Source organism: Thermobia domestica, chromosome 16, assembly GCF_964235325.1.
Source record: "Thermobia domestica chromosome 16, izTheDome1.hap1.1, whole genome shotgun sequence".
Taxonomy (NCBI): domain Eukaryota; kingdom Metazoa; phylum Arthropoda; class Insecta; order Zygentoma; family Lepismatidae; genus Thermobia; species Thermobia domestica.
The window spans coordinates 16,104,940-16,131,565 of record NC_137469.1 but is presented as its reverse complement, the minus strand read 5'-3'; the positions used below and the strand labels follow the sequence as shown (position 1 = coordinate 16,131,565).

General features: G+C 35.3%; 1 protein-coding gene across 1 annotated transcript in view; it reads left to right on the top strand.

Moving 5' to 3' along the window:
* Positions 1-18,963, top strand: part of LOC145672926 (very long chain fatty acid elongase AAEL008004-like) — a 153,007-nt gene extending 134,044 nt beyond the window's left edge. The window contains exons 7-9 of the mRNA XM_081742142.1: positions 3,729-3,865; positions 9,477-9,652; positions 15,936-18,963. Coding sequence (XP_081598268.1) covers positions 3,729-3,865; positions 9,477-9,638 — 299 coding nt within the window. The 3' untranslated portion in view covers positions 9,639-9,652; positions 15,936-18,963. The remainder of the gene's footprint in view (positions 1-3,728; positions 3,866-9,476; positions 9,653-15,935) is intronic.
* The last annotated feature ends 7,663 nt before the right edge of the window (positions 18,964-26,626 follow it).

Below are 26,626 nucleotides of genomic sequence, written 5' to 3'. Positions count from 1 at the left end.
TCAATAAACGGGATAACCGAAAATAAGGATATTTGCTATTTAATTAACAGAGGCCCGTCCATGTGTTTTCTGAAAAAAAAATCTGAAAAACCTGATATATTTCGTCATTCATGGCAAATGAGAATCATATTTCTTTCTGTTTGTTAAATGAAATGCAAATAAACACCCCCACCCTCCCCCCACACAGAAAGAGAGAAAATATCAACAAAACTTTGAATATAATATCTAGTAATCAAACACTTTAACAGAGATACAATCTGTCACGTTTCGTTAAACTTAACTAACAGTCACCTGATAATGTGCTCTATAAAATGTTTTTTAAAAAGTTAATTGGAGGGGCTATTAACAAGTTTTGCACAGATGGTTATAATGTTGCTATTAGTTGCCATCTGGTAATGAAATTTTAAGTGAACATACTCTGATACTTTGACTACAAGACCATGTCACTTAGTGTAGCCTCTATCTTCTGTGACGCATCTTGTCCAATGTTCTTCTCATGCTTGAATGACTTTGGTAAAATTCAGGTGGCTGACTTTTACATCTTTGTTTCACACAACAAATGAGGGTCTTGTCACTGTAGTTTTTCCTCGTATGTGGGTCTTCAAATGACCAAACAGGAAAAAAAATCCAAAGGAGCCAAATTCGGACTATAGGGAAGCTGAAGGACGACTTCCCATCCATTTTCATGATTTTCTGCTTTGTCGTCACGGCTGTGTGAATATTGGCATTGTCATAATGGAGTTTGATGACTTTACCTTGCAGCTTCGGCCTCTCGGTCTGCAGAGCACGTAGTACCTTATCCAGTTACAAACAATGCTTGTTAATTGTGGAGCTATATTTTCAAGAAGTCTAGGAAAATGACACCGCACTGATTCCAGAAAAAGGAACTTTCATCATCATTATATTGCAACTAATAAAAATATTATACCCTCTGTGCAAAATTTACTGAACATTCTTTGTAGTAACATTTTAGATTGTTTTTATATTGGTACTGCTAAAATGAGTTAGTGTTGGTAGTGATCACCAATATTTGGAAAGTGTATTGCTCATTTTAGTGTTTTTAGGAAAAAGGACTAAGTTGAACAAAATTAGAAAAGTTGTGTGAAGCCAAAGCTCTTTATTAGTGTCTGGTTGTAGAAGGCAACAACATTTGTAGCCGAAATCATACCTGATATTATAACGATATTGTGTATTTTACAGGTAATCTTAAATATCATTTCTCGTATTTACGGGCAATACTCTGATCCTTTGAAATATGCAAAAGCTAGTTAGAAGAAGAAGAAGAAAAATATGAAAAGAAATAAAATTAATTTCTTTCTGATATTATTATCAAGGATCTTATACAATAGAGGATCTGCCCTTACAACAAAATCTTGAAGCCATACGTCACAGTTTCGCCACCCCTACTCTGTCCACTCCGCCCAATAGCATCGCAATGTTTTGAGCCAACAATCATGGCGGAAACGAAAGTAGCCAATCAGACGATGACAGAAACGAGAGTAGCCAATCAGACGTACCGATGCTCGGTTGTTTTTTGGCTTCATCGATTTAATAGCATGAAGATACATATGGGCAGATCCTCTATTTATAACATCCTTGATTATTATTGATATTTTGTTAACATGGTAATCTTTTCACTAATGGAGATCAATCAGTTGAAAAGGGAATGTATTTAAGCCAATCAAGCTATCTCAAAATAAAAATAAGAGCTTAGTACTTATCTGCTGATTTAATTGTCCTGCTGATTTCAATACTGGAAGAGCACAACATAATACTGACACTTAAAATAAAATAACATGCCAATAACTTCTCGTAGCTGACAGGCGTTTTCACGTCCTAACACACCGGAGTCTCACTCACTAATAATCGTTCACCAGCGCTCGTGTGTAGAATAAAAAATCAGCGGTGGTTTACAACACAAAACTGCTACGAAACAAACACATATCTTCCCCAAATTACAAATGAGGTTAAAAGAACTGTCACAATCTGACGATATGTGTTATTGGTCGTCATAGAAACGAGAAACATAAGATATAACACAAGATCCATCTTGTATATTCAACATGTATAACATTTAAAAGGTGTAAATATTTAATTCATTACGCATTATAATAAAAGGTAATATCAAGATGGTGTGTTCGTGAATTTCAGAAAAAGGTAGTAGACTAGATTATATAAATTCGAACTGTGGGCTAGTGTAACCCTGAATATACTAAATAAATATATTGGTCATTACAATCGTAATAATCCAATTACGATTTCCAGGATACGTAATAGAGTAACGTTAGTTAATCTAGTAAACTAACATTAAGTAGTCCGAAATTCTTAAATTTATAGGGAATAAATTTACAGGAAACTTATTTTACGAAAGTTTTAAGTTTCCCAACTTCCTCTAATTACTTTGTAGGTATACTTTTACCAGCATTAAAATGTCGTGTGGAAGTATGTTAAACAACGTAAAATAATTTAAAAGAGCAGAAAGAGCTTATTCTGTAATACAGCGTGTGCATAAAAGTACTATCATAGTTTAAATTGGTATTATGTCACTTTGGATAATCGTGTTTACATGAAATTGGTCACATTTGAAAGAAAAAATCAAATATTTTTGTGCATGTCAATAATGGACAACAATGTCGATAATGGATGGAATCAAACACAGAAAAAGTAAATTCTCTCATGTTTATTTTGTGATTAGTCGATATAGGTTTATTGTGGGATATTTAGCAGGCAGTTGCTGTTTCTGCTGGAGGTCACTTGGGAAGCTTTTATTGCAAGAAAAAGAAGGCAATGATTTTATTTTCCAACAAGATGGAGCATCTCTTCACTGGCATTTACATGTTCGGGGACATCTGAATGAGCGGCTTCCAGGAAGATGGATTGGACGTGTCGGAAATGATGATAATGTCTTCTATAAGTGGCCGCCGAGGTCGCCTGACTTAACGGTCTGTGACTTCTTTTTATGGGGTTACGTAAAGGATTGTGTCTATGTAACCCCATTGGCTCAAAACCTGCAGGAAGTGTAAATTCGTATCACTGTTGCCATTCAGTCCATTTCATCAGATATGTTTGAGCGTATGTGGCGTCAATGGAAATATCGTCTTGATGCCTGTATCGCCACTCGTGGGGCTCGCATTCAATGTCTATGAGGTATAGTAAAAAATATTTGAGTTTTTCTTTCAAATGCGACCAGTTTCACTTAAATACCATTATCCAAAGCGATGTAATATTACTTTAAAGAATGATACTATATTTATGGACACGCCATATATTTTTTTGAACTCATATTAAATAAGGAAATTTTTGTACTTTTAAACCTTTTGCTGATACAAAATTATATTTAAATAAAAATGCTTTCGACTAAAAGCTTAAAGGGACATTATTAAGTTTAACAAGACGCCTCTATAGTTAGACGCCTGAAGTTCCCCTAAGCAACTCCTGGTTACATCTATTGTTTTTCAATTGGTTTTACTTATTACGAAAAAGAAATTCTCCTTGTTTGTGTCCCGGACTTAAAGACACATAAGGCAAAGTAGAAGCATGCTTTTCTAATAATAAATATGCATCGAAGATTTTCAATGAGGATGCTTTTAGTTATGTTTGTGGTTTTCGTTCAGTTTATCAATAAAGACGACTTTTTTCAAGTCACGGATGAAAACATACATATCTTGAACTACTAAATGTATTTACTTTTATATAATGAAACTAATAGTTATTTCAATACTTTTCAGGAGGCCACGGTACATTTTCCAATATTGTAAATAACCTGGTCCACGTCATAATGTATTTCTATTATATGATGTCAGCAATGGGTCCAGATTACCAAAAGTATTTATGGTGGAAGAAATACCTCACTACTATTCAACTGGTAAGATATTTTTGGTTGAACAAGTCAGTAGGGGAGTTTATTTACATTGCAAAATAAAACGTTGCTGTCTATTCAATCATAGTTATTCTGAGAGATTATTTACATAACAAAATAAAACGTTGCTGTCTATTCAATCATAGTTATTCCGACAGATTATTTACATAACAAAATAAAACGTTGTTGTCTATTCAATCATAATTATTCTGAGAGATTATTTACGTAAAATAAAACGTTGGTGTCTATTCAATCGTAGTTATTCTGAGAGATTATTTACATAACAAAATAAAACGTTGCTGTTTATTCAATCATAGTTATTCTGAGAGATTATTTACATAACAAAATAAAACGTTGTTGTCTATTCAATCATAATTATTCTGAGAGATTATTTACATAACAAAATAAAACGTTGTTGTCTATTCAATCATAATTATTCTGAGAGATAATTTACATAAAATAAAACGTTGCTGTCTATTCAATCATAATTATTCTGAGAGATTATTTACATAACAAAATAAAACGTTGTTGTCTATTCAATCATAATTATTCTGAGAGATTATTTACATAACAAAATAAAACGTTGATGTTTATTAAATCATAGTTTTCTGAGATATTATTTACATAACAAAATAAAACGTTGGTGTCTATTCAATCATAGTTATTCTGAGAGATTATTTACATTGCAAAAGAAAACGTTGCTGTCTATCCAATCGTAGTTATTCTGAGAGATTATTTACATTGCAAAAGAAAACGTTGCTGTCTATCCAATCGCAGTTATTCTGATTATCCGATTAAAAATCATGTTATTGAATCTTATCATAGAGAAACTAACAGGCACAATGTCTATTAAAATAATAAAGAAGCCCTCTCGGTTGATGTAATTTTAGAATGTGTGCCTTTGGAGCACGTGGTCTTGTATTCGATTCTTCCTGGGAGCATGAAAATCTAATTTTACAATCATTTACTTTTATTAATCATCTGTCTCCTTAAGTCGTTAGACGTTAAAAATAACTTATGTACTTTTATCTACAATCAAAGGATATAAAGGAGTCGTAACTTTAAGCCTGGAATGCTCTTAAATTTTCATTAAATGCCAAAATTTTCAATGGAAACCTCTACCTTCATCAGTCACATAAACAAGATCCTGAAGTTTTAATCACATTTCATGGCATCAATTATGTAATGAAAAATTTTACCGGCTTTATTAAACTTACCTATAACATTATAAAAAAGAAATACAGAATCATCTTCATGGATAGTTTGTAAATGAATATAATAGGTACTAATACACAATGTTCTTGTTCCTGTCACTTATTATGGCGTTATATTGTAAAATCTTTATACGATATAATACGAGGGACAGTCGAAAATTCCCGGAATTTTGTTGTAACTATTTATTATCACAATATAGTTACGCATTCACTTAATAGCCTTCAAGATAGGCTCCTTGCGAGCACACACATCTCTTCCACCGGTCCTGCCTTATTGGAAACCACGCAAAAAGTCCTGTTTTGGTATATTGCGAAGTTCAGCTGTCGCATTGGTTTGGATGTCCTCTACGGTGACAAAACGGCTCGCAGAGACGAACATTCCTCTCCTCTACCAGCCTCCCTACTCAGCAGATTTAGCACCAATAGATTTCTGGCTCTTGCCCAAGATCAAAAAGGTTCTCAAAATTAGCCGATTTGTCATCATAGAAAACATCCAAACTAACGCGACGGCTGAATTTCGGAACATACTAAAACATGACTTTGAGCGTTCTTTCCAGCAATGGTAGCAACGGTGGAACAAGTGTGTGTTCTCAAGGAGCCTATTTTGAACGCGCTTAAGTGAATGTGTACCTATATTGTGGTATAAATAGTTATACAATGGAATTTCGGGAACATTTTACTGCCCCTCCAAGGGCGCCCATGTTGTGGTTTCCAAGGGGGGGGGGCAAGTATAAGCGACATTTCAAAAATAGTTTCAGATTTTGCTGTAACTAATGTAAAAATTCTATTGGATTTTCGATGTTCTTAAGTACAATTTCCTCTAGCGGGGGGGCGCCCTACCTTTCCCCCCTGATGGGCGCCCTTGTGCCCCTCGTATATATAAATACGATATAAAAAATGAAATGAAATCTTTGAGTTTTACGTCCTACGGTTATGAAATACGATATATTTGACAAAAACAGAGAATAGGTTTTGTTAAATATAGGACTTCAAATACACAAATGATGACTTGGACACTTTCACTTGGGTATGAAATAACAGTTGATGTATCCTATCTGAAACTTTCAGATCTGGGAAGATACCTTGATTCATTGTTTTCTTGATGAAGTGATCCACACTACATGATGAATCTATATATTTATACCTTTATTGGAATGCTATAGGCCATGAGATGTAATCAAAACAGCAGTTTTTGTTTTGTTTTGTCTTTTTTTAAAGAAAAAGTTGCTGATGAAGATAGCTGTTTCGTTGAAAATTTCAGTTCTTGTAGCCAGTGAAAATGCTGTAACACTAACGCCATTTGTTGATGTCTTCATTAAATAATTCGAAGAGAGAAACTCCAATATTCAAACAGAATTTTATCTCTGGTTCCTCTGTGTTTCTATTAAGTCATAATGAATTCACATACAGTGTTCCAATATCTATATTAGACAAATGAGATTGCAACGCTAAAATGATTTTTGTTAATAACTTATATGATTTATCTACCGTTTATTACTTTGCAAAATGTAGAAAGTAAAGTATTACGTTCATAACACTTAAAAATAAATATCTACGAAATATTTTCTTAAATTTTACTAACACACTCAATACAAAACGCAAAAAAGAATGAAACTTCCGCACAGTGCTTCAGTATAAAGTAACTAACACCCCAGACGTTCTATTAGGTCAGTAAGATCACTGACTTCACGCAAGGTGGGGCCTCGTCAATACTTAGACAGGTGACCACACTGGGGGGGGGGGGGATAAAATGGTATTGGCTATGCGATGTTTACTTATCATCCTGAGGACATTTGGGCAACCTTAAAAAAAAGTAGTGGACTCCGGTTTGGAAAACCAGCAACGATGACTGTGAAACTAGCAATGTGTTGACCACACACACACACTGTAATTTAGATCATCGACTAGTCGGCTTTGGCCCTTCTGGACTTAGTGCTGGAAAGTTTAGTATCCTAATACTTCCTAAATGAGGTCAGAGCACGCCAAATAAAAACTTCATTCTTGTTAATATCTTAAGTACTATTTATCTTAAGCACTATTTACGTACAAAATTTCAAATTCATTTTGCTTTGAAGACAATCTTTGAAAAATGGATAGTTTAGTCTTTGGGATTCATATTTTCGATATGAAGCTCAAATATAATGAGGCGATGGAAGCTCGGGATCAGGCGCACAGCCATAAATTTTTGTTGGGAGGTGTTCAACTTTAAGAAAGGGGGGGGGGGGGAATTCCAATACTACAAGCCACTACATCTATGCAGTATTGAACGGGTATTATTCTGCGCCCGAAAAGACGATAAGTAATTATAAAACACTTCCCATATTTTACAAAATAAAGTGATAGAACTAAATTTTTTTAATAGGAGAAAGGAGTACAGATGATGTGTACGATCACATGTTCATGATACATCAATCATTTCCCTGTCAAACAAGTATAGTTTTATTGGGAAAATGTACAGATGTATGTTAAGTTAGGAAGTTTTAGGTGAGGGTCCAGACCCGATGGACCTCTTTCCTTGTGAGTGTGCTCCTGCTTGGGATAACTTATTAATGTAAACGAACGGAGTCCAAGTCTTATTCGGTAATATTATGGCAATGGTACCGAATACAGATAAATGTTGAAAATGTTTACGTGTCTACCTTTTATCTACTACCTGATACATATCTTTCAAAAATGCACTAAACTAACAAAAAAGATAGAGTTTGCTATATAAACCAGGATCGAAAATGTTAATTTCTTTTGGTCAGTTTTCTCAAACTCGACTCAGCCGATTTTTTTTTTTTTTTTTTTTTTTTTTGTTTAAATATCATAAATACTTATGTCATTAACAGATCTAAAAATAAATGGTGGAAGTTGTTTTTCTTAAGAAATCGACAACAGGTAGTTTACTCCTGTGGATGAGTTCTTTACAAATTTCTCAAAAACTTCCGGAAATTTTGTTTCTATTACATAAATGCCGTGTATATATTACAACTGTACAGTATGGCTTAAGTCAATTCTCATTAAAAAAAAATGTAGTTTGTTCTTGAGGATGAGTTTTCTTCGGATGAACCGTCTACTATAATTTCGTTTATATTTCATAAATAAATATTTCAGTAATAGCTTCAGCGTGTAATTGCTTATTGAGCTATGGAATACGTTTCCAAATGAGGGGTAAATTTGAATAAGGGCGTAACTAGCAATTCTTCAATTTTTCAGGAGAGCAGAAAAAAAAAAACGCCCTTATCCAATTAACCAACGTATTCACATACTATTTTTGGAGACAGGCGTTCGCTACGGAGCAGAGATATTACTTAACACCGCCTAGACACCATATATACATATATATATATATATATATCATTTTACCGGAAATAGGTCGATACGCCCTTATCCAAATTACCCCTTCAATTATAATATAATATAATTGCCAACAAAATAACTATTACAACTCGTAATTTGTGATTTTTTTTTGTCCAGCCATACAAATTGTAATAAAAGTATTTTTGATGTCCTACAATTTGTATTTGATAATGTAATTAGAAATAATAGCATCCCAAAATTTTTTGAATATTTTCCTTATCCATGTTTAATAATGGGTTCTTTGTCCTAATATAGTACAAACTAAGAAAAAAATAATAAAAAGACATAACCTTGGAGTCAGTTTTAAGTCTACTAATATGGAAAGGTCATTCAGTCATTACAAAAGCTATTTTGAGGACACACATACGTTAAGTGGCATTTACCAGGATGTTTGTTCGTATAGTGATACCTACATAAAAATGACCAAAAGAAATGCTGGTGTCAGATTGAAAGAACACATTAGAGAATCTCATGAGGAAATGATTTCCAAATCACTAAACATTCAATTTGAAATGTGGAAGTTTTACACTGAACCTTCTCTAATACGATAAGGGAAACACTGAAAAAGATTGGGGGTGCTCTTATTATTTTACATTAACAAAAATAAATTTTAGGATGTCAAAAATACATAATGATATGATGTATTATTACAGTTCGTTGCAGCACAAAAAATAGAAATTCACAGATTATGGGTTGTAATAGTTACTTTATTGGCAATAGTGTTCGATCTGGCAACACTGTACATTTAGAAATTTGGAGCGCTCATCGGTTGATGGGCATAATGAAGATTAATACAAAAAAATTCCATCGAACACTTCTTAAAAAAAAAAAAAAAAAAAAAAATCAGTTGCATCAACTATATGAAGATCTGTATAGGAAAATAATATAAGCCTTATGGCCTGACGAAAATTGATCGCTATAGCAATTGATATATTGGATAAAGAATCACGCATTCAAGGATATTACAATGTATTATAATTACGAAACGGGAGCGAGAAATTTTAGTGCAATGGTCGTATCTTTCATTGTTTTATTTATATTTTTATTTCTTTCTTTTCCAGCTTCAGTTTACACTAGTATTCGTGCATTCAGCTCAAGTGTTCATTTATGACTGCGGATATCCTAAACTTATAGGTGGATTCCTTCTAGTCCATTCAGCCATTTTCTTCGCATTGTTTTTGAATTTCTACAGAAGCGCCTACACAAGGAAGAAAGTGGAATAATAGTTAAAAGAAAGGTACGTACCATCTTAAACATAGTTGTCAACTGGGAACTGAATTTTGTTGCGTTAAAACTTACAAGTAAATGAATTATATATTTACACTGAACATGTTATAGACTTCATGTTTTACATACTTATTTATGACGTTTCTATTAAACTAGGATCACTCATGCATTTATAATTAAACAAATCTTATATGCGTTATTTGTTTTTTCTTTTCTCTCAATATTTCGCTGTCGTTTACTAGCGAAGATTCTAGGCTATATGGCTATTAGTTGTAGCTTTCTTTACTATTACTTTTACAGCCCCTTCAACTTCCGTTAAGCTGCTTCATTTACGACGGCTATTTATTTCCAACCTTCGTTAAGCTGCTTCATTTACGACGGCTATTTATTTTCAACCTTCGTTAAGCTGCTTCATTTACGACGGCTATTTATTTCCAACCTTCGTTAAGCTGCTTCATTTACGACGGCTATTTATTTTCAACCTTCGTTAAGCTGCTTCATTTACGACGGCTATTTATTTCCAACCTTCGTTAAGCTGCTTCATTTACGACGGCTATTTATTTTCAACCTTCGTTAAGCTGCTTCATTTACGACGGCTATTTGTTTTCAACCTTCACTAAGCTCCTTTCTAACGAAGGCTATTTGTTTTCAACATCCGTTAAGCTGCCTCATTTATTTTTGTTTCCAACCTTCGTTAAGCTGCCTCATTTACGACGGCTATTTATTTTCAACCTCCGTTAAGGTGCTTCATTTACGACGGCTATTTGTTTTCAACCTTCGTTAAGCAGCCTCATTTACGAAGACTATTTGTCTTCAATCTCCGTTACCTTATTTACGACGGTTATTTGTTTTCAATTTCCGTTAAGGAGAATTAAGTCAGATGATGAAACGGGGATAAGCCAAAGCTGTTATTTGTCGTCGCCCATTTCCTACACCAATAGACAGACTCTACCACTTAATCACTGTGAAATAGCAAGCGTGAAAACATATCGAATACAGTCGAAGTGCCCGCCAAGTATGAATTACAAAGTGTGAGTGATGTACGAGGGTTGTTCAATAAGCCCTTAGAAAATCCGAAAGAACACAGTCGTCGTATTGAAAAAAGTTTGCTTAAACGCCATTCCTCACTAAACTGCTATTAAAATTTCAGCCTTATCAGTCACGTGGTTTCATTGTCAAAGTCGATTGAAGAAACAAACTTGTGTTTATTTAGAACAATGCAAAGAAGTGAGTTTCGTGCGGTTATTAAACACTTCTATTTAAAAGGTTTAACACCGAAAGAGATCAAAGCCGAATTGGATCAAGTTCATGGCACATCTGGTCCTATGTTTACGACAATTTACAATTGGGTAAGTGAGTTTACACGTGACCGTATATCCACAAATGAAGAACATCGTTCGGGACATCCAGTGGAAGTGACTTCGTCCGAAATGGAGAAATGACAAAGATAAATGGAGAGTATTATGCGTGGTTATCGCACCGGTTGAGAGAAGAAATCAAGAAAAAATGTTCTCATTTGGCAAAGAAATTTTTCCATCAAAAAATGTACAGGTGCACACTTGCGCAGTTTCGATGGCGAAAATTATGGAATTACAATTCTAATTATTATAACATCCACCATATTCACCAAAGTTGGTCCCCAGTGGCCTTTTTTTTTCTTTCTTTAATTTCCAAACTTGAAATAATCGCTCAGCGGAAAACGATTCACGTCAAACGAAGAGGCAAGCCCAAGCAGATGCCTATTTGGTAGGCCTTCCGAAATCCTACTTTTTGGACAGGTTGGAGAAATGCTGGGGAAAATGTGATTATGTTGAGCTAAAAGGAGATTATGTTGAAAAAATTTTAAAAATGTACCTAAAACGATTTTTTAAAACTCATTTTCTAAAGACTTATTAAACGACCCTCGTAATTCCATTTCTCCAGGCGACTGCTGAGTTCCCTGAAATTCCATCATCAAACAGTTCAGAAATCATGATCAACACTTTGGACGAACCATATGATTCACGTGTTTATCATGTACGTCAGTAAGTTTTCCTTTACATTTCCCGCAGCATTCGTGCACCCAGGTATCAGTTACAAAGTCCCTGCAGTAATCTTTACTCATTCGACAATGAATTACAGCTGTTTTACACCCTTCCGCCTGAAGAAATCGAATTACATTCATATAGTTCACACTTGACGCGCGCTTCGATTGAACTCGAATTACATCACGTAGTTCACACTTGGCACGCGCTTCGGTTGAACTCGATTTGTTTTCGTGCTCGCTACTTCATAATGCTTGAATGACACCTATCTATCAGTATGGTGACATTTAATGAACTGCTTTGGCTTACCCCTGTTTTGTTATTTCACGTGAATCTCCTTTGATGGCGCAACGGAGATGGAAGAAAACAGATCTACTACTTTAATATTTACAAGTCTGGGACCACAAGTTGAATTCTTACTTACCAGGATGAAGAAGAATACAATTGCTATGAAGATATTCACGATTTTTTCCTTAGGAAATTTGATCTGGAAAAAGCATTCGGCAGTAAACGAATGCAAAATATTGAAAAAAAAAAAAAAAAAAATGAAAACAAATCACGCACATAAGGTTAGTCTTTATTTATTTACGATTAATTATATTTAATGTTAATATTTATTTATTTCAACAATAATACCCAATGAAAAAGGCTTATATTAATAAACAGCAATGCTTTGGAAAATAGCAGCAGAAAAGGAGACATTTTTGACATGAAATAGAGCTACGAGCGATAACAATTCCACGTAGAATAGTTTACACAACGTACTTCGTTAGAGACATACATATTCCTTACATTCATCACGTGAGGATAATCACTTCATTAGTTTATATTGAGGGGCATGGTAGCTCGATGGTAGAACGCTTAACTCTGGTGCGTGAGGTCCCTGGTTCTATCCCGGCCAAGTAAATTTATTGTAGACAACACCGGGCCCGCTGGGTTTCCTTGGGATACTCTCCCGTTTCCTCCCACCTTCTTATCCCATAAATTCTTCCATCATCATTCACTTGTCTTAATTATCATCTTAGCCTAAAGCACATAATCGTGGAATATTAAACTGAAATATTTTATTTTGTTTCCTTTGTTGTTGTTCAGTTTTCTCATAAGGGCGAGATTTTAAAAGTATTTTACTTTAATATGACAAGGAGTAGCTAGAAACAAAAACATATATTTCTTGAAGTAAACTCAGTGAATCTTATTGGTAACCGTTTCAGCTTAACATATACCTTCGTTTGTTGGACGTAGAACGTTCATCCTGTATCCAATCTCTTTCTAAACTTTTACTTCTACAGCATTTGTGGGATTACAGAAGCTATATCATTCTAAATGATGTCCTTTAGCTGCAGTACAATATTATATTTTGGGTAGAATATACCATGTCAGCGATATATTCCCAAAGAAAGAAGTCCATAGAAGAAATGAAATCTTTAAGTTTTACGTCACACGGTTATGCCGCTTAGGCTAAAGGAGACGGTGATGATGAGAGATAAGTGAAATGGTGGAATGAAGAAAGTGGGAGGAAACAAGAGAACCCCGAGAAAACATACGAGCACGGTGTTTGTTCACCACAAAGTCCACACGGCGCGAGCTGGGATCGAACCAGGGACCCCAAGCACCGGAGGTGAACGCTCTACCACTGAGCCACCGTGCCAGCCAAGAAATCCATAGAGGTCACACATAAAGAGTGGGATGATCAAAAACCCGCCACGTTTGATCCAATATCCAGAAAATTTCTTATCAAGATTTACTCACTTGTCAACTCCAATGTAGGGGGATTCCATCCATTTGTAACATCATTCTCGGTTTTGCATACGCACAACATATTTTTAAGTTTCTGTATATTACTACATGCATTGTGCTTTCTTTTCTACCGACGGTGCGAGCGGTTCTAGGTTCTATTCCCAGTGGGGACACTCGGTTGAAAAATGTAAAAGCTTTATCAGGCCAGTCATCTTGAGTGAGGTTTTCCTCATTCACACCAGTCAAATGCCGGGATGGTACCTTACATAATAGTTCCCAGACCGCTTCTTTCCTTCCCTTTCTTCGGATAGTATGACGTCATCACTCATACGTGACGGGCTAACATGGCCATAGATGCCGAAAGCCCAGAATCTAAATCCTAATCCTAGTGACGGGCAAACATGGCCATAGATCCCGAAAGCCCAGAAATCTAATTCTTAATCCTAGTGACGGGCTAACATGGACATAGATGCCAAAAGCCCAGAAGTATAATTCCTAATTCTAGTGACGGGCTAACATGGCCATAGATGCCAAAAGCCCAGAAATATAATTCCTAATTCTAGTGACGGGCTAACATGGACATAGATGCCAAAAGCCCAGAAATATAATTTCTAATCCTAGTGACGGGCTAACATGGCCATAGATCCCGAAAGCCCAGAAATCTAATTCCTAATCCTAATCCTAGTGACGGTCTAACATGGCCATAGATGCCAAAAGCCCAGAAATATAATTCCTAATCCTAATCCTAGTGACGGGCAAACATGGCCATAGATCCCGAAAGCCCAGAAATCTAATTCCTAATCTTAGTGACGGGCTAACATGGCCATAGATGCCAAAAGCCCAGAAATATAATTCCTAATCCTAATCCTAGTGACGGGCAAACGTGGCCATAGATCCCGAAAGCCCAGAAATCTAATTCCTAATCTTAGTGACGGGCTAACACGGCCATAGATGCCAAAAGCCCAGAAATCTGATTCCTAATTTTTTTTTAAACCGACGCTACTTTTGTTCAAATGACACTAGTTCTACGCGAATGAAAATTTGTGGAACAAAACCCGCAAGTGTACTATTGTTTTTTTTTCCTCAATGCTTTGTTAACAAGAAGCTCGTTTTGTTGAAATGTAATAATTATTTAAAAACAATCAGTTACAATGCAGATAAATCTGTATATTATACTCTACTTAAGAAAGTAAGTTAGCTGCAAATAAATACATATCATTAGAGGAATATTTTGTGGAGCGCAATTTTTATTACTGATAATATCTCGCTATTTGTATATACTGTATGCATTTTTATTACTAGAATAAATCTTTTTGATTTTATATTTTCATACCACAACGATGGACGCCATCTATATGATATGATGAGTTTGCTGTAGGTATTTTTTTTAAAAAAAATGCCGCTGAAGAAGATAGCAGTTTTCACTGAAAATTTCCAGAATTACTAAGTAACAGATGTATGTCAAGATTAGTCGAAGCGGTGAATATAGGCGATTTCATAGTTCCGCACCAATGTAATTTTTTTCATAAAATCTACTCCTACAATTTACGACTGCTTTTTACAAGTTGTCTAACATTATGAAACACTTTAATACTACAATGTTCAATAGGAATCAATATAGCAAGAATTATTTTTATTTGCAGTGTGCATTTCCAACTTTATGGTACATTCATTTAAAAAAAAAAATATTTGTGTGTCTACAGTGGTATTACTAGATTTATACTTTTATAAAATGGTCCCAGTGACTAAAAGCATAGTACCAGTGTGGCGGTGCAAGTCATAAGTTAACCCTCGCACTACCTAGGTATTTTTTGTAACGCGAGCTACCAAAGGGGGAGGGGGGTATTTCGTGTCCACCTGTTAAGATTAAATATATCTCGCTACACAAAAAAATACAAAATGAGACTAATAGGTATTTATTATGATGCCATCTAAGAGTGATACTTCTAAATTGTCAGTCACATCTACAACGGAGGACGGGGGGGGGGGGATTACTTTGTGGCCACCAACTTAAAATAGCAGACTTTTGAGACACACTAACGTGAAACTCTCAAAATGAACAGTACATGGGATAAGACTAACCGCTAAATGCAGAAAAGGCGGGATACCACTATTTAGTATGCTGCCTTCTAGAAGTGACACTACTAAATGCCAGTCGCATGTCCTACCAACAGAAGGGGAGGAGGTACTGTGTGTCCACTAACTTAAAATAGCAAATTTTATGAGACACACTAACGTTCAATTTGAGCGACCGTAAGGTACACGCTTTAGCTAAACATGTTGAGCAATAACATATTTTCTTACAATTTTAAAGAAACGATTAGGACAGTAATTACAGAAAATATACTGAGCTGGGCACAAAGTACTCCCCTGTTGATAGTTCAAGGGTTAATATACATTTTTTTTACAGAATTTATAAAATGAGATTTTTTTTGTCTATTACAACTGAAATAATATATGACTCCAGTATATGATCGTTTGAAATATATTTACTAATTTATATATTATTCATTTTTTTTTTTTTAATTTCAGGAAATAATGAAAAAAAATCTACACAACAAAGGGAATTGGAAGTCCCGTATCTTCCTAAGGCATACAATAAAGTTACCATGAATTGTGAGTCAAATCACGCTTATACCGTATGCCGCTACAGTTTTCGTGTAAATATCATCTGAGACATTCTGCTGTGCCACATAGACACTGGTATTTCGTTAGAGAGACGTAATGCTGTTGGACTTGTTTTTGTATTCATCATCACACAAATTGACTTCCATTGAACATAAAAACCATCATCTAGCGTTCTCATGAGATACCACTGAATTTAAATGTACATATAAACGAAGTGTAAAAAAAAATATATATTACGGTACTAATTTATATACAGACCTCTGTAGATAATAGAATTGTGCGTGAAACGTACTGAACAACTTATATCTATCAACTGTGTTGATATTAACATGTATATTATATATATATTTTACTCCCAATTGTAAATACAGAAGAACAAACGTACGCATTTGTCGTTGTTAATTTTTCGTACTTTTGAAACAAATCTTCTGCTTCGGAAATGAAATGTACGGAGAGCAAAATATTTAATTTGAAAAACAAGTACAATAAATCCTCGATTTAATGGACTAATTGGGATGAAAGAGTGACCTTAAAAAAAAAAAAAAAAAAAAAAATCAAAAGTGCACTAAATCAAGAATTATGTTATGAACAATATATAGAAAAGGATATTATACGGGCGATGTCCAGGAAGAAAGGAACATTTTGGTATAAAACAAAAGCAATAAAGAATATTTGCAATAAATTTATGGTACGAACAGTATACTTTACTCTGCTTTTAAACTTATTCGCCATAGACATTCAAACACTTATCATAACGCGATACCCGATTTTCTACACCATCATTGTACTCTATTGCCGTCAATTATTCTAAAGGATCTTTTGAGTTCACCAGTAAGGAAAATACTTTACTGACAGGGTCCTTCAACTGCCGGAATAAGTACGAGCTGAAGTCAATACCCTTATCACATTCTGCAACTCACAGTTGGTAGGATTCTCAATTTTGTCGCACATGTTCAGAGCTAAACCCAAGGGCGCCAGGTTTTGAAAATCGGTGTAGTTGGTTTCAGAGTTCACGACCGGGGGATTTCGGGGTATTGAATACCATTCAGATTTAGCGGGATCCTTCCCGGAAAACTTTTGAATGAAAAGAGGATTTTTTTCGTGTTTTTTTTTTCTTCTTTTCGGAGTGGAAATATATTATTTAATGAAAATATAGCGGCGTAAGTGGGAAGGTTCTAGGGTTCTAATCTCTGATCCAAGTTCTCGTCACGCCATTCTACACGCCGACTATTTGTGATATAAGAAGTGTGAAAAATTTTAGGTGAAAACAGCATGGAGAAACGCATGGGAGGGTCTTTAAAAAAACCCTCAGCGTCACAATTCTGTGTGTTTTCATTAGTAGTAAAGTCTGCCTATACTTTATAACACCCCCTCCTCCTCTTCGTTTAATGAAAATATTGGGCTCTACTTTCATTTAAGAAATGTAATGAAATATTCGATTTTTTCTTTTTCTTCCCTGTTTTTTATGGGGGTGCAGCACCCACACAAAAATTTTGCAGGATGCTCGAATGCCGGAGCACACCGGAATCAGCACTTCACAGGCTCAAACTCAATAGCGTTCAAATTCATGTTTGCCTCGTCTCGCTGCTTGACTCAAACTGAGGGCTCGAAGGTGGAGTATGCTGCGTGTTAAAGTCAAATATTCTTTCTGTTCAGAAAGCACCCTCTCACTGCTGTAAACTCAAAGACGCTTCGAACACTTTGGGGCAGCAGGAGCAATAACGTTACAGAAAAACTGCCAGTATGATTATAAAAATGGTAAACTCAAGGGACGCTTTGAGTAGATTGAAATTGAAATCGAAAAAGGTTTTATTCAAGCGGGCGAGGTTCAGCATATTGCTCCTCTACCGCCTAACCCTTGTCAAAGAAATACAATCAGTTATACAAATACATTCAGTGGTACTTTTAACAAGGCATACACACACAAATACTACAAGTGAAAAAAAAAAAAAAAAAAAACATGGAAACGAACACAAACCGATCTATTGACAATGCGTGGATGGGAAGGGGGGGGGGATGAAATATTTCTACAATACATGATTGTTTAATGAAAACAGTGTAGCAAGTCCCGTCTGATTTCATTTACATAGTTGAAGTGATAGAATACAAGTCATGGGTATCTGAACTTAAATTTTGTTGGCTGAGTAAATACATTTTTAACATTTTCTTGAAGGAATTAAATGTTTCAGCTTCTTTTACTACATTTGGTAGAGCATTCCATGACTTTGGAGCTAATATGGAAAATGCCGCAGTGGCTTGCTTCAGCTTGAGACTATGGTGTGCAATATCTAACATATTTCCTTTGCATGTTAAGTGAGATAGGCGGCAACAGTGTACGATAACGGTATAGAAAACTTGGATATGTTAAAGCGCAGAGGAGGGAATATAGTATCTGCATCATAAATCTTTTACTCACACCATCTTGTCATTTGTGTTTTACACTAAAACGTCTCTTTCTTTCTGAGCGCATCTGGTACTTGAAACTGTGCTGTATAATGTAAATGTAAAATATTTAATACACACACATTAGTAATAGAAAACTTTTACAACTGTGCATTAGAAAAGTTAAAAAAAAAAAAAAGCCTCAAGTTTCAGTTGTTTCCCCGTTGGATGTTGTTTCTTATTAATCAATAATCTAAACTGCTGTCGAGTCTTTTAAAAACTTGGTCGAAGTTTTTACTTCCAGTTTCTTTCCTCAAATACGTTAGTCAAATTCTGTCCGTTAAAATCCCAAGTCTGTTGATTCGAGGTCCATTAAATGAATGGTTTAATGTAATTTGTACTTTCTTTTGGCATTGTTGGTGATGTATCCCGAATAGTATTCTATTTGGTTAAAGAATAACATTGCCTCAAGCTATATGACATCAAGGAATGTATTTTTTTCTTCTATTGTGTAAATATGTATAACGAATAAAAAAATATTGTTTAAAAATTAGTTTAGTTGTTTCTTTTAGGTCGGCTGTATATTGATAGAGCAAATTTGCATAGTATATATTGTTTTTGAGTCAATATGTTTTTCCCATAAATCTACGTGGAACTGTCAAAAAGTTAGTTGCACTCCTTCGTAAATATTTTCGGTTAAAGGCTATTTCGATGAAACTATGTGGCAACACTGCAGACATGTAGCTGTATCGTGTGACGTAGCGGTTTTCACGAGGCAAGTGCAGGTGTTCTGACACTCAGTCGTAAACATGTCTCGATAGCTGCAAGTGGCGTCCAAATTGGAAATGTGTGCAATGATTAGTTTTTTGTGGGCGAAAAGGTATAACTGCATTGAAATTTATCGGCAGTTGCATGAAGCATATGGTGAAAATGCAATGTCACGTCAAGCTCTCGCGAAGTGGTGCAACATGTCCGAGAACGGACGTACAGATATTGACGATGCTGAGCGCGAGGAAAGACAATCAACTGTGGGATCACCCTTCTTATAGCCCAGACCTTTCACCGTGTCACTTCCATGTGTTTGATCTCATGAAAGACGAACTTTCAAAGCAACGATACCACTCGGATGACGAGGTGAAAGCTGCAGCCCAAGAATGGTTATCGGGGATTGGACGAGATTTCTTTACTGAACGCATAGAGAAACTTGTACCACGCCTCGACAAATGTGTAAATAACGGAGGTAATTAGGCTGGAAAGTAGATTGTGAATGGAACTTTACGATACAAATAAAGTTATTGTAAAATTTTTATCCTGTTTTATTTTCTTAAGTAGTGCAACTAACTTTCTGATTGACCCACGTATATCGCCTACCGGTACTTCACTTTCACATTTTACTATGAGATACAACCTAAAATTAAGGTACGCCTTTTTTGTTCTGGGCACAAAGCCACTGAACATTCGAAATGCAAGAATTAAGGTTAGTGTAAAGGGACAAGTTTTGCCGATAGATGTCACTACAGTCTTCGTATCTCTCTCGTATTTTTTCTCTTTCACGAAAATTCACGATTTCTCTTACAAATTTCAACCTAGAGATTTCAGATTTTTAGAGAAGGAACTTCATAACCTATCGAAAGCAACAATCCGTGCCGATTTTTTTTATTTAGAACTTTCTTCATGGTTGAAATGGCTTGTTTGTTGAAAGGGGTATCCAAACTTTAAACAATATAACTGTTTCAACAATGAAGAAAATTCTAAATAAAAAAAATCGGCACAGATTGTTGCCTTCGATAGGTTATGAAGTTCCTTCTCTAAAAATTTGAAGTCTGTACGTTAAAATTTGTAAGAGAAATTGTCATTTTTCGTGAAAGGTAAAAAATACATGAGAGAGATACGAAGACTGTAGTGACATCTATTGGCAAAACTTGTCCCTTTACACCAACCTTAATGTTATATACAGTGTGTCAGCTTAAGGTACGCTGTCTCACAAACTTAAGACTGTTTACGAGATCTAATTGTTCCCCGGACCTTCTGTTCTCTCTGGTTTAGTAGAGATTTAACTCTAGGGAAATACAGTTGCAGTAAGTTGTATAATTTCCAAACTGTTGATAACAGAAATCCTGCTTACAGGGATATTGCATGTTTCAGTGACGAAAGCTTTTACAATGGCTGAGTACACTTAACAGCTAAAGTTCAGAAAATCGACCTTGATGTTCAATGTGCTGACTACGCATTATGAGATGTCGCAGACCTTAAATGCAAGGTATAATATCCATGCAGTTTTACTACGAAAAATTGCATTTGATTTATTTTTTTCAACTCCGCATTTCATACTGTTCATCCATTGCAGGCAATCTGGAATTAATTCCGCCTTCTACACGAAAACAAGGTTCACAAATGCTCTCTTTCTTTTTAAATACAGGTTAATCTTACTTTTTTGCTGTAAATACTTACGAGTCATACTTTTTCTACTTGAAATACAATAAAATACTAGTACCAAACAATATTTATACATTAACGTCATATCTTTGCAATCTGAATACATTCAAACCTAAACAGGTACACATACATATGGCCTAGCTCTTTGCTTATCTACAACCAACGAACATACTTACATTCTTCTTTTGTAACATCTACATTTTATTTAATGTACTGCTTTTTCCTTGTTTGAAGTTTTAACACCTTTTGCTGGTCATCAAACTTGTTGATTTCTACAGAAAATTATTATCTTTTTACAGCCTTTTTATCTCCTGTACGCAGCGTAATGCTTGTTAACATTGCTTGAGTAACAGAAGCTCTTAATATTTTCATGAAATCATATTGCATTGTCCCTGACTCTTTTGTAAAGTGCAGCAACTTCCCTGATTCATTTTATTTTCCTGACTTTCAAGATCACTGCAAATTCTAAATTTAAGAAGTTTCAGCAAATCATGTTTAAAAAAAAAAAAATGAAAGAAAACTTCATTATTTACTTGAGACCTCTAACTTAAACCTCAATATTCCATCCATAAAAGATTTAAAAAGAAGTACGTGACTTGGGGAAACAACTTCTAAAGGTGACTGTACATTTCCAAATATGTCTTGTAGACTAAAATGACAATAGTAAAGGGAAAGGGAGATACTACGAACATGATGCTGTCTATTACAAGGTCTGGAATTGAACCTACGACTCTTGATTAAAAAAAAAAAAAATACCATAGGCCATTGTACTTCCAATAAATGCTTTCTGAGACTATGATAAGGCCACTATGCTTTGAGTGCATATGCTACAGAAAATTTGTTTATTTTTTTGTTTTCAATTTGACGTCGCTTTCAAAAACGAAGGCTATATAATATTCAGATCTACAATTGATTGTTATTCCTGCAGATCTACCGACACTATTTAATATGGGAACCAAAATAAGACCTACTCTTTTCGGGAATCGATTCCGAACCTACCGTACTAAAGGCTTGTCTGTTTTGAATGTAACTTACCTTTGCAGCACCAATTATGTATAAAAGACGCATATCTGAGATTACAACATGAGACGGGCAACGAAGATTTCACAATCCTTTCTAGCACATAAGTTACATAAGACTTTATTCAAAAGCTTAACATAGAAGCTTAGCAATATGCACTTCCAAAGGAAATCTTCATAATAAAAGCGCAGAGACCAAGTAACACGGAAAGAGCATGGGTGGATAAGTATAGTGAAATGGTCCCAGATGAATCTTGGGACGATAAATGGGTGGTAGGTAGGTATCCTCAAGATACATTAATCTCTCACATTTCAAACCTCAACTCTGATTGGTTCATGAGGAATGGCGCAAAATCGGAAAAATGGAATTCATTTATTTCTCAAGAATGGCTCGATCGATTTTGTTCAAACTTGGATGTATGTATCGGTATATACAAGGGCTTCGTCTGAAAAAATTAACAGTACCCCCCATTCTCCCTTCAAAAAATTTGATTCAATATTTTGAGCCCCTTTTGACCTATGATGGTCTGCGAACACAATTATGAAAACATCAAGTTTAGATGTCGCTTTAATCCTAGAATCATATTATATATATATATATCAATAGCTGTTCCTTTTGCAATGCCCCCTTATAGGTGGTGTATGGTTGGTTTTGGCCAATTTTGACAATGGCGTTCCAATGACACGATTTTGGAAACTTGGCGTTCCAATGACATGATTTTGGAAACTATATATATATATATATATATATATATATATATATATATATATATATATATATATATATAGTTTCCAAAATCGTGTCATTGGAACGCCATTGTCAAAATTGGCCAAAACCAACCATACACCACCTATAAGGGGGCAATTGCAAAAGGAACAGCTATTGATGTAGCTTTTCCATATTTGCTATGTGAATGAATGAGGAATCACATCTGAAAAGTGCCAAACTCACTGAGGCCCCATTTGATGACCTGTGGAGCCTCTATCCCTAGTTTGGGATACAGTGAAACTATTGATATTTAACAGTTTATTTGGGAATGAACACCCTTGTCGACTTAAAACAAACACGAAACAATGAATCATTGTGATTGTGTGAATTTATCGCGTAAAAAGAAACACTGACAGCCAGGAGCGTCTGTTGAGATTTTTCTTGGAGGACAAGACCCCCATTTACATAAGAATTGTACATCTTGTATTAGAAAATTAGCAGTCAATGCAATAAAATATGGACCTTGTAAAACTTACATTGAGGACAAAGGTATGAAGTTCTTTAGCCTGCATTTAAAGGAAAATCAAAATCACAATTGTCTACTGCAGAAGCAATGATACTAGGTTTGTTACAGGAACTCGTTAGGCAGTTGAAGCTACACATGAAATGCTGAAAGAAAAGTATAATCTGTTGGATGAAATATTTGACAATCGAATGATAAGTAGTATCGGCCCGTATTCTAGAATTGCTAGTTTTTCTACACAACCAATTCTCCAAATGTGTGACACCAAATGAAAACCACTCAGCAATCACCGCAATCATGAAATTCGCGAAAACTGTAGGAAACGAAAATATCTTTGCAGTTTTTGTTGAACAAAAGAAATTGCGAAGAAAACTTCCTTTTACACAAGGTTCTTATAAAATAGAGGATCTGCCCTTACAACAAAATCTTGAAGTCATACGTCACAGTTTCGCCACCCCTACTCTGCCCACTCCGCCCAATAGGATCGCAATGTTTTGAGCCAACAATCATGGCGGAAACGAGAGTAGCCAATCAGATGTGCCGATGCTCGGTTGTTTTTTTGGCTTTATCGATTTAATAGGATGACGATACATATGGGCAGATCCTCTATTTATAACATCCTTGCGTTTACATCTATTTCTTCACAGGATCTTGAGGGTTTTCCTCGAACGACCGAAAAAGATTTGAAACGACTGTTTTGTGGATCCTTCCAATATAAACAGACGATATGTTGTTTTGGCTGAAATGTTGGATAAAAGAGGGAAATAAAATGAAAAATATGCAGAAAGACAACGACACGATAGTGTATTCAAGACATACGCAAAGCAAAACATACAAATGCTTCATTGAATACCAGACACAGAAGGTTATAAATGTGTCATTAGGTATTGTTGGTAAGTAACCAATTTTTTGTTACTTTATGGCAAATCTTCTTTCTTAAAGTTTACGGATTGGTATCTCAGATAGGATTGGTACTTTTTTTTTTTTTTAAACTAGGAAAACTAAATGGATATTCGATTAAATTCTTTGAACATTAAGGAAAAGAACGTTAGACATCCAATAATAAAGTTTTTAGTAAATTTGATAAGAAGCAAATTTCTATCCCAGTTTGGCCAAAATTATTAGCTAGTTTGAATGAAGCTGCCAAGAAAGGGCGGGGAATGGCTGAAATTCAGCTCTAATGTAGAAGAGACCATGTACATTCTATATTCCGAAAGCAAATGGATGGAACATAGTAAAAAATTACGAAACATGAGCATTGAAGTCAGTGGAAAATCAATGAAACTGAAGTCGCCCACATATCTCAAAAACTATAACAAGATGACTAATTGAAAGCTTATTGTAAAGACATAATGAAGAGCTTAAAAACAATGTGTAGCATATAAGGTAAATATGGTTAAACATTGACAAAGGTCGAGTTTTTGAGTAAAATCAATAATAATGATAAAGTATATGCATCTTCTTCGAATTACCCAGGGCACCCCATGCGAAAGTTACGTGCTTGAAACATCTCACATCCGGATTTGAAATCTCCAGACTCGATTTAGCACGCAACGTGACGTTTGACCTGATCAAGTGACACAGTTTGGTCCTTATGGCAAATCGGATAGGCCCTTGGATTTATAGGGAAGTTATAAATCTCTGATTAATCACAAAATCATTATACGGACTATATCACGAGGATGGCTCACACATTGCTGTGAACACGAGAAATAGGGACATCAAAATCAAGAAGCATATTCGAGGCTCTGAAATATCAGGATTCTGTGGTTCCAGGTCTATCAAAATATACAGAGATGTCGACCCATAGTATTAAGGAGGTTCAAATCATCAGGAAAATCACATCGCGTATTGGAAAGAATGTAACGGGTAACAATGAAGAAACCTAAGTTAAAGTTGGATTAATGCAATCTAAACAAGAATTGGGGCTGTACTATCAACAGTTTCATCCAGATCTTTAATTTTCATCAAATATCAACTTCAATTCTTATTATGCTCTTGTACAAGGGTATAATAGTGAAGTAGCGGTAATATGACTTTTTTTTTTTTTTTTTTTTTTTGTAAGTTTAACGTTCCACGATTATGCTCCGAGGCTGGGAAAGTGACTAATAATAATGAACGAAATGGTAGAATGAAGAGTGTGAGGTACCTGGTTAGCACATGGTGCTTACCCACTACAAAGGCCACTTGGCGCGAACTGGGATCGAACTAGATACCCCACGCACGAGAGGTAAGCGCGTGATAAATTAATTCTTATTCTAGTTACTATTATGCATATATATATATATATATATATATATATATATATATATAGATAGATAGATAGATAGATAGATATATCTTTTCGGTACATATGAGTTGAGATTGTGTGTTAGTTGGCTATTTTTCATAAGAAATGTGTTTTGTGTACAGTTAGTTATGGACCAATAAGAATGCAAGTTATGTGATTTCGTTGTTCGTATATTGAGCAACCGGGGGTGAGGATAGGAGAGGATCTCAAAAATCATATCACGGGCTAAAAACATTGGCATTGTAAAGTTAGTTATACACAGTGTATCTACTAAATTTCAAGACTGGCAACATTGTAAGATAACCATTGGAGCCACCAAGCTGTTATTGTGTGTAAATTTTAGTACCAAGTGTGTTGTGCATTATCTGAAGAATTCACGAATTTATGTTCCGAATTTTGTGAGTTTTATAGTGATTTCAGTAAATTGTGTTTTCTTTGTTCGTCATGGGTACTAAAGTGGAGCAGAGAGTAGCCATCAAGTTGTGTGTAAAAGTTGGCAAAAACAGCCAGGAAGACCGTGGACATGATTCAAACAGCTTACAATAATGACGTTCTTTCTCGAGGTTATTTTCATGAGGGTCGGGGGGCGTCCAGTAACCGTTCGAACTGATGAAAATGTTGAGAAAGGGCGGGGAAAGCTGCTGAGAATCGCTGTCAACCCCTCAAGATGACTGCGGAGGATCTGAACATTGATAAGGATACTGACCAGAAGATCCTGGAACAAGATTTACAGAAGAGGAAGATTTGTTCCAGAATTATACCCCCCAGCAGAGCAAAAAGAAGACTGTGTGTCGTCGTGTCAGGAGTGGGTCCAACTGGCCGAAAAAAAACCCAGAATGATCTAAGAGTCAAAACTGGTGACGAATCACTCTTCCACGTTGAAAGGCAAACATTTTGACTCAATTTCGGACATCCAAAGGACTGTGACGAAGGAATTCAACACTGTCGGACAAGAGGACTTCCAAAAAGGAATCCAGAAGCTATACAGCTGTGCAATTGCCTGTACACAAGGAGGGTCATGTATTGAAGACTAGCAGCCAATCACGATAATTCTCTTCCGCATTATTTTCTGACAATGCCAGTCTTAAAATTTAGTAGACATACTGTGTATAATTTAGTTAACAACAAGTAACAACAAATGAGATACCAGAGTTTTGTGTTGAAGTTTTTTCGAACAAGTCATACAAAAATAAGATTTGAAATGCTTCGTAAAACAACTTGAAAGAAAGAAAATGC